Source organism: Erythrolamprus reginae, chromosome 2 (genome assembly GCF_031021105.1).
Source record: "Erythrolamprus reginae isolate rEryReg1 chromosome 2, rEryReg1.hap1, whole genome shotgun sequence".
Lineage (NCBI taxonomy): Eukaryota > Metazoa > Chordata > Lepidosauria > Squamata > Dipsadidae > Erythrolamprus > Erythrolamprus reginae.
The window spans coordinates 3,421,307-3,430,538 of NC_091951.1; the positions used below are offsets into that span (position 1 = coordinate 3,421,307).

Consider the following 9,232-nt stretch of genomic DNA (forward strand, 5'->3'; position numbering starts at 1 on the left):
ACCTAACCCGTCTCTGGGATTCGTGCGGCAGAAGGCGGTCCCGGAGATATTCGGGATACCATGTTTACCAAATGTAGATGTTTTTAAAATCTGAAATGACCAGCTGGATGGACATCATGACACTTCCATAGTACAGTCAACCACACAGTACTGGGCGCATACTGCTTGAACCCTTTCCAAGAAAAGCCCTCCCTCTGTGTAAGCCATGTTTGATTCTCTTGGAACCACAGATCGTTAGCGAGGGCTTCCCATATAGGAAGCGGTATGTCCTCGTAAACTGCTCAAGGAAGTAGCCACAGTGGACATGTCTGGGGTTGATTGGATAAACCTTGCAGGAATCATCACCTGGACTATTACCTCTCTGCCACTCTCATATTGAGATTTTTGGGACAATGCAAGCATTTCTTCCCCCTGGAAAATATTTCGAATTGAAACTGGACCTCCGGAAATACGGTGCCCACCACGCTTGTTTCGGGGACAGCTTACCTGGTGACTGTTCTGTCGAGCTCTCTGGCAGAATCCTCCCAAAAATTCACAGGTACAAATTTCAGGCACACACGTTTGAAAATTCAAAACAATGTTCTTTATCATGAAAATTCACTTAAACCAAGCCCTCTTTTGGTATAGCAAAGAGCACTCGTCTCCAAACAAACTGGTAATTTGTACAAGTCCATTATCAGTTCTGTGATACTTAGCTTGCAGCTGTGAGGCAATTCACAGTCCTTCTTTCACAAAGTGAAACACACTTTGCTCTGGTTTAGTTTCAAAGCGGGGGAAAATCAGCACACAAAAAGTCAAAGTCAGTAAAGCAGTCACGAAACACAACGATCAGATAATCCTCCACAATGGCCAAACCCACAGGCTGCTATTTATAGCAGCCTCACTAATGACCACAGCCCCACCCAACCACAGGTGGCCTCCTTTTCTTTGATAATAATCTCTCCGTTGTTGCCTATGCATCGCTCTCCGCGTGCGTGGCTGTATCATTAACTCTTGTTCTGAATCCAAGGAGGAGCTAGATAATTGATCTCCTTCTGAGCTGTCTGCCACACTCTCCTCACTGTCACTCATGTCTTCTTGGTCAGAGGAGCCTTCATCAGCAGATTCCACCGGGGGCAAAACAGGCCTGCAGCATGTGGATGTCTCCCCCACATCCACAGTCCTTGGGGCAGGAGCTGGGCCAGAGCTAACCACAACAGTGACTGAAGAGCCTCTAAGTTTTCATGATCTGCCTAGACCTCAAAGGGTTGCCGCCATGTCAACAGAGCCCCCGAACTGCACCAAACCCACTTCCTTCTCCCAAGTGGGCCAGTTGCATTCAGTGTCATTTACCTTTTTTGATGTCCATGTACACAGTTGGAGGGTCCCTTCCTCATTCACCTGTAATAGCATCGCACCCACTGCCACTTCACTGACATCCGCTTGCACTACAAATGGTCTGGACAGGTCTGGATGCCGTAACATGGGCTCTTTAGTGAATAGAGATTTCAACAGTTCAAAGGCCATGGTTGGGAAACCACTGTTCTAGTCTAATGAAAAGAAGGACCAGGAGGGACATGTCTCTCGAGTCTACGGAGAGGGGCGGCATACAAATCTAATAAATAATAATGATAATAATAATTATTATTTTTATATTATTATTATGTCAGTACAACACAGCAAATGAGATCACTATGCTGGATTTCGTATTTCATCACCAGTTGGGCGCTTCCCAAGCACCTAGGACTGCGTGATGTAGCGGTGAATTATGTGTGCCGATCCCAGTAAAGTGGCCTTTTGCAATTGACAGATGGAGATTTTGTCAATTCCGATGGTTTTCAAATATCCGCTGTGATCCTTTGGCACTGCACCCAGCGTGCCAAGTACCACTGGGACCACTTTCACGGGCTTATGCCAGAGTCGTTGCAGCTCGATTTTTAGACCTTCGTATTTCACTAATTTCTCTAGCTGCTTCTCCTCAATTCTGCTGTCCCCTGGGATTGCGATGTCGATGATCCATACTTTCTTTTTCTCCACAATCAGGATGTCTGGTGTGTTATGCTTCATTATTTATTATTTATGCTTTATTATTATTAATCATTATTATTAAATTTGTATGCCGCCCCTCTCCGAAGACTCGGGGCGGCTCACAACAGTAATAAAAACAATATAGTAGTGGAACAAATGTAATATTAAAAAACATATAAAACCCTATCGTTATTTATAATAATAATAATAATAATAATAATAATAATAATAGCATCTTCCGATATCTCAGGGATGCCCCAAAGCTTTCTCTTCTCTCCTCTCCCCTTCTATAAATAAATAAAAAAGCAGACTTGCACTATATATATAAAATAACCAAACAGGTAAGTAAATTTAATAGAAGAAAGAACAAAAACCCCTTCAACGCATTTGGGTTAATATAAAAGTAAGGAAAGAAGCACAGACGTCGAAGTCCTTTGTCTGACAGGGAACCATTGGGAGGGGCCTTTCTTTTCCTTACTCCTAAAACCATCATCCCCGTCCTTTCCCCCTCCCATGCGCTCCCTTTTCCCGCCCTTTCTACCACCCTACCACTTTGATCCAAACCCACCCGGGCCTCCCTCTGACAAGGGAAGGGAGTTCAGATGGAAGGCGAAATGTCAACTGACTTTCTAGAGGAGGCTGATGCGGAAGTGACGTCACTGAGCTTCCCCTCTCTAGAACGCGGCACTCGCTCTCCTTAACCCCTGGGGCTCCGGAAGAGGTTGAGAGTCTGCGGAAGAGTCTGGCAGGAGGACATCCAGACGGGCCTCGGGTGAGGGGGGGGGTTTCTAATGCTCCCCAGCGCCCCGATTCTCTCTGTCCTTGTGTCTCGTTGTCTTGGTGTGCAGGGCTCTGTAGCGACGTTTTGAGGGTCGGGGTTGAAACAGTCAATATTTTCACAGCCCTCTTTTTGACTCTATACAGTATACAGGTCCTCAATGACATCGAAGCCTTTGTTTGACCAGGAGCCACTGAAAGGGGCTTTTCTTCCCCCTCCTCCCAAGCCCCCTCCTCCCTCCCAGGCTCGTTCCTTTTCCTCAGCCCTTTCTACCATCCTGGCACTTTGATCTACACCCACCAGGGGGCGCGCTCTGTCAAGGGACGGAAACTCCACCGGAGGGAGAACGTCACAACCGGCTTTGCAGCGGAGGCTGAGACGGAAGTGACGCCACTGAGCTTTCCCTCTCTGGAATGTGGCACGCGCTCTCCTTAACCCCTGGCGCTCCGGAGGAGGTTGAGGGTCTGCGGAAGAGTCTGGCAGGGGGACATCCAGACGGGCCTCGGGTGAGGGAGGGTGTCTCATGCTCCCCAGCGGCCCTCTCCCTGCAGGGGGAAGCGGGGATACAGGGAAGGCGGCGGGGGGAAGAGCCCGAGTGGGGGGGGAGGGGGGGTTGGCCTTGCGGAGGCCCAGCAGGAGAGGAGAGAAGCCGGAAGAGGAGGAGGCAGGATTCGCACCAGGCTCCCAGGGGACCTGATCCTGTCCCTGCGGGGCGGCCTCTCCAATTGCCTCCTTCCCCGCCCTGCTGCCGGGGGGGTGGGGGTTGGGACCTTGGCCCTGGGTTGGGATGACCCATTTGGGGCTCTGGGCAGGTTGGGTGAATGTTGAATTCTGTTTTCTAATTCTTGGCGTTTGTTCTTTCTTTCCATCTCATGTACAGAAATCTGAAGCCATTTGTGGTCTTTGCAAGGCAAAATTTCTCCAGGGGTGGGGGGAGAGCGGAATCACTTGCAGGGATCCGTCCTGTGTTCCCAGAAATGGTTCCTGTGAAGGAAAAGGTATCTGGAGACCCACAATAGACCTTGGACCCCTTTGGAGTTGCTCTGGGGGACAGAGAAAGGATGGAGATGCCACCTTTTGCAAAGGAGAGAGACGGAAAAGGCCCTTCTGAAGTTCAGCCCTGTAACTTCCTCCAATACCGGGAGGCTGAGGGTCCCCGAGGACTTTGCAGCCGACTCCATGACTTGTGCAGGCGATGGCTGAGGCCAGAGAAGCACACCAAAGCCCAGATGCTGGACCTGGTGGTTCTGGAGCATCTCCTGTCCCTTCTGCCCCCAGAGATGGAGGGCTGGGTGCGGGAGTGTGGAGCAGAGACCAGCTCCCAGGCGGTGGCCCTGGCTGAAGGCCTCCTCCTGAGCCAGGCGGAGGAGCAGAAAGAGCAGGTCCAGTTGCAGGTGAGACACTTTAGGGAGCTCACAAGGAAATAGAGAGTGTGTTTCAACACCTCACCCCTCCTTCCCAAACATCTCTGACATTCATGTGACAATTCACCAATTCTTATAGTCCATTGTTCCATTGCTTCTTTACTCAACCTCACAGATGGATATTGGAGGCTCTGAGGTTGGGTTCCGAATATAAGAACCCACTTTATATCAAGTGATGTAAATTAATTCTGCTTCTTTTTCCCTTCCTCCTATTTGGAGTGCTCTACTGTAGAGATCAGAGATCCTGATGGAAAGAAGAACCTTTCAAACCCTCACCAGGAGCTATTTTTGAGAAGGATCCCTTGGGAAGATCCAAGTCGGGACACCTCAGGAGGTAATGGAAGATCCTCCAATCGACCATCTGTGTTACCTTCGCTCTCTTCTATAGAATAATTCCTCCCATTTTGTTAATTATGCATTTTGAAATTATTATTCCTTACAGAAAAACAAAGAATGACGCTTTTTGATTTTTATGACGGAGATCAAACAGCGGTTGAACCTTCAAATCAAGTAAGAAAGGGAAAAGATATTAGATTTCTGTTCTCTCTTCGGGAAATGAAGTGGGTGTGCTTCCTCTGGTTATTTTGTTCTGCTGTGTCCAATTTCCAGTGTTGAAGGAACAATTTCTGGAGGCAAGTCTTTCTACTAGTTAATTGTTCTCACTGTCAGGAAATTTCTCTTACTTGTAGGTTGCTTCTCTCCTTGAATAGTTTCCAACCATTGTTTCTTGGAACACTGCTATCATGTCACCCGCTAGTCCTTCTTTTCATGAAACTAGAAATATCCAATTCCAGCAACCATTCTTTATATGTTTTAGCCTCCAGTCCACTAATACCCAGTTATACATCTCCACCCCATGTCCAGTCAACGAAGCAGTGGAAGTGATGTGCCGATGCCTGGAGGCTGTTGGGGCCTGGATGGGTGTCAACAAACTCAAACTCAACCCAGACAAGACGGAGTGGCTGTGGGTCTTACCTCCCAAGGACAATTCCATCTGTCCTTCCATTACCCTGGCGGGGGAACTACTGACCCCCTCAGAGAGGGTTTGCAACTTGGGCGTCCTCCTCAATCCACAGCTGACATTGGAACATCATCTTTCGGCTGTGGCGAGGAGGGCGTTTGCCCAGGTTCACCTGGTGCACTAGTTGCGGCCTTATTTGGACAGGGAGTCATTGCTCACAGTCACTCATGCCCTCATCACCTCGAGGTTCGATTACTGCAACGCTCTCTACATGGGGCTACCTTTGAAAAATGTTCAGAAACTTCAGATCGTGCAAAACACAGCCGCAAGAGCCATCGTGGGGCTTCCAAGATTCGCCCACGTTTCTTCAACACTCCGTGGCTTGCATTGGCTGTCGATCAGTTTCCGGTCATAATTCAAAGTGTTGGTCATGACCTTTAAAGCCCTACATGGCAATGGACCAGATTACCTCCGGAACCGCCTGCTACCGCACGAATCCCAGCGGCCGATAAGGTCCCACAGAGTTGGCCTTCTCCGGGTCCCGTTGACTAAACAATGTCGTTTGGCGGGCCCCAGGGGAAGAGCCTTCTCTGTGGCGGCCCCGGCCCTCTGGAACCAACTTCCCCCGGAGATTAGAACTGCCCCCACCCTCCCTGTCTTTCTTAAACTACTGAAGACTCATTTATACCGTCAGGCATGGGGGAGTTGAGATAGCCCTTCTCCCTGGGCCATTACAAGTTATGCATGGTATGTTTGTGTGTATGTTTGGTTGGCAGCTCTCGCCTACTGCTGACTCTTGTTTAAGTGGTTGTCCACTAGGACTCCAAGACCCCTATTATGCACTTACTACTGTTGAGCCAGGTATCCCCTATTCCAGTGATTTTCAACCTTTTTTGAGCCACGGCACATTTTTTACATTTACGAAACCCTGGGGCACATTGAGCGGGGGGAGGGTGGGGGCTAAAAAAAGTTTGAACAAAATAATTCTCTCTCTTCCTCCCTTTTGCTCTATTTCTCTCTCCCTTCCTTCTTTCTCTCTCCATCCCTCTTTCTTTCTTTCTTCCTTCCTTCCTCTCTTTTTTGCTCTTTTTCTCTCTCTCCCTACCTCCCTCTATGTCTTTCTCTCTCTCTCCTTCCCTCCCTCTCTTTCTCTCTCTCTATTGCTTTCTTTCTCTCTCTTGCTTTCTTTCTCTTGTTCTCTCTCTCTTGCTTTCTCTCTCTTGTTCTCTTTCTCTCTCTCTCTCTCTTGTTTTCTTTCTCTCTCTCTCTCCCTCTTGCTTTCTTTCTCTTGTTCTCTCTCTCTCTCTTGTTCTCTTCCTCTCTTGCTCTTTCTCTCTCTTTCTTTCTCTCTCTCTCTCTTTTCTTTCTCTCTCTGAGCTTCGCGGCACACCTGACCATGTCTCACGGCACACTAGTGTGCTGCAGCACACTGGTTGAAAAACACTGACCTATTCCATGCCAGCGTTTATTTAGATTTGTATGCCGTGCCTCTCCGAAGGCTTTCCTTTCCTAAATGTAGAACCTTACTTTTCTCAGGGTTGGTTTCATTTTGTTAGATGGGGCAGTGTTCCCTCGATTTTCGCAGGTCCGAACTTCGCAAAAAGTCTATACCATAGGTTTTCAAAAATATTAATTAAAAAATACTTCGCGGGTTTTTTCCCCCTATACCACGGTTTTTCCTGCCTGAGGACGTCATATGTCATCGCCAAACTTTTGTCCGCCTTTAATAAAATGTTTTTTTAATAAACTTTAATAAATAAACATGGTGAGTAATAATCTAAATGGTTGCTAAGAGAATGGGACATTTTAATTTAGGGGTTTAAAGTGTTAAGGGAAGGCTGGTGGTACTGTTCATAGTGGAAATTCGATTTTCACGGGCGGTCTCAGAATGCATCCCCCGTGAAAATCGAGGGAACACTGTATATATTGAGCTTACCTTCCGGAGTTTTGTTATTCCTGTCAATTTGGTCTTGTCTGCAAATTTGTTGAGTTCCCAGCGGAAGTGATGTGCCGGTGCCTGGAGGCTGTTGGGGTCTGGATGGGTGTCAACAGACTCAAACTCAATCCAGACAAGACGGAGTGGCTGTGGGTTTTGCCTCCCAAGGACAATTCCATCTGTCCATCCATCACCCTGGGGGGGAATTATTGACCCCCTCAGAGAGGGTCCGCAACTTGGGCGTCCTCCTCAATCCACAGCTCACATTAGAGAAACATCTTTCGGGTGTGGCGAGGGGGGCGATTGCCCAGGTTCGCCTGGTGCACCAGTTGCGGCCCTACTTGGACTGGGAGTCACTGCTCACAGTCACTCATGCCCTCATCACCTCGAGGCTCGACTACTGTAACGCTCTCTACATGGGGCTACCTTTGAAGAGTTTTCGGAAACTTCAGATCGTGCAGAATGCAGCTGCGAGAGCTATCATGGGCTTCCCTAAATATGCCCATGTAACACCAACACTCCGCAGTCTGCATTGGTTGCCGATCAGTTTCCGGGCACAATTCAAAGTGTTGGTTATCACCTATAAAGCCCTTCATGGCATTGGACCAGGGTATCTACGAGACCGCCTTCTGTCGCATGAATCCCAGTGACCGGTTAGGTCCCACAGAGTGGGCCTTCTCCGAGTCCCGTCAACAGAACAATGTCGTTTGGCGGGGCCCAGGGGAAAAGCCTTCTCTGTGGCGGCCCCGGCCCTCTGGAACCAACTCCCCCCGGAGATTAGAATTGCCCCCACCCTCCTTGCCTTTCGTAAGCTCCTTAAAACCCACCTCTGCCGTCAGGCATGGGGGAATTGAATTATTCTTTCCCTATAGGCCTTTACAATTTATGCATGTTATGTTTGTTTGTAGGGATGTTTGGTTTTACAATAAGGGTTTTTTAGTTGTTTTAATATTGGATTTATATGATGTTTTTTATTACTGTTGTTAGCCGTACCGAGTCTACGGAGAGGGACGGCATACAAATCCAATAAATAATTCTATCCTCTTGTCTAAATCATTGATGAAGATGAACAGATCTTGTGAATCCTCCCGTTCTGTTCTTTTTTTCCGTGTTCAGGAGGGTCTTGTGTCCTTCGAGGAGGTGGCTGTGTCTTTCTCCGAGGAGGAATGGTCTCAGCTGGATCCTGACCAGAAAGCGCTGCATTCGGAAGTCATGCTGGAAAACCATAGGAACGTGGTCTCTCTCGGTAAGAGTTTTCTAATCCCCAATCAGAGAGTTCAAGAAGACAGATTATAGTTAGTCTTTTATTTTAAAACCACAAATCAGAATAGAATAGAACAGAATTCTTTATTGGCCGTCTGATTGGACACACAATGAATTTATCTTTGGTGCATATGCTCTCACTGTACATAAAATAAATTATACATTTGTCAGGAATCATGAGGTACAACACAGTTATTGTCGTAGGGGTCAAATAAGCAATGCGGAAACATTAATAAAAATCAAGCAACAAGTTACACTCATTCAGTTATAACTGGAGGAAATGAATGAAGGAATGATGAGAAAAAACTAATAGTAATTGTAGTACAGACTTAGTAAATAGTTTGACAGTGTTGAGGGAATTATTTGTTTAGCAGAGTGATGGCGTTCAGGAAAAAACTTTTTTTGTGTCTAGTTGTCTTGGTATGCAGTGCTCTGTAGCGGCGTTTTGAGGGTAGGAGTTGAATCATATATTGTCTCCCGGGTGGGAGAATTGAAGAATTTAGAAACATAGAAACATAGAAGTCTGACGGCAGAAAAAGACCTCCTGGTCCATCTAGTCTGCCCTTATACTATTTTCTGTATTTTATCTTAGGATGGATATATGTTTATCCCAGGCATGTTTAAATTCAGTTACTGTGGATTTATCTACCACGTCTGCTGGAAGTTTGTTCCAAGGATCTACTACTCTTTCAGTAAAATAATATTTTCTCATGTTGCTTTTGATCTTTCCCCCAACTAACTTCAGATTGTGTCCCCTTGTTCTTGTGTTCACTTTCCTTTTAAAAACACTTCCCTCCTGGACCTTATTTAACCCTTTAACATATTTAAATGTTTCGATCACGTCCCCCCTTTTCCTTCTGTCC

General features: G+C 47.1%; 1 protein-coding gene across 1 annotated transcript in view; it reads left to right on the forward strand.

The window, feature by feature from the left end:
- Window positions 1–392: 392 nt before the first annotated feature.
- Window positions 393–9,232, forward strand: part of LOC139158520 (zinc finger protein 708-like) — a 13,004-nt gene continuing 4,164 nt past the window's right edge. Inside the window, 5 exon segments of the mRNA XM_070735842.1 lie at window positions 393–538; window positions 3,049–3,169; window positions 4,087–4,179; window positions 8,223–8,352; window positions 8,798–8,820. Coding sequence (XP_070591943.1) covers window positions 393–538; window positions 3,049–3,169; window positions 4,087–4,179; window positions 8,223–8,352; window positions 8,798–8,820 — 513 coding nt within the window.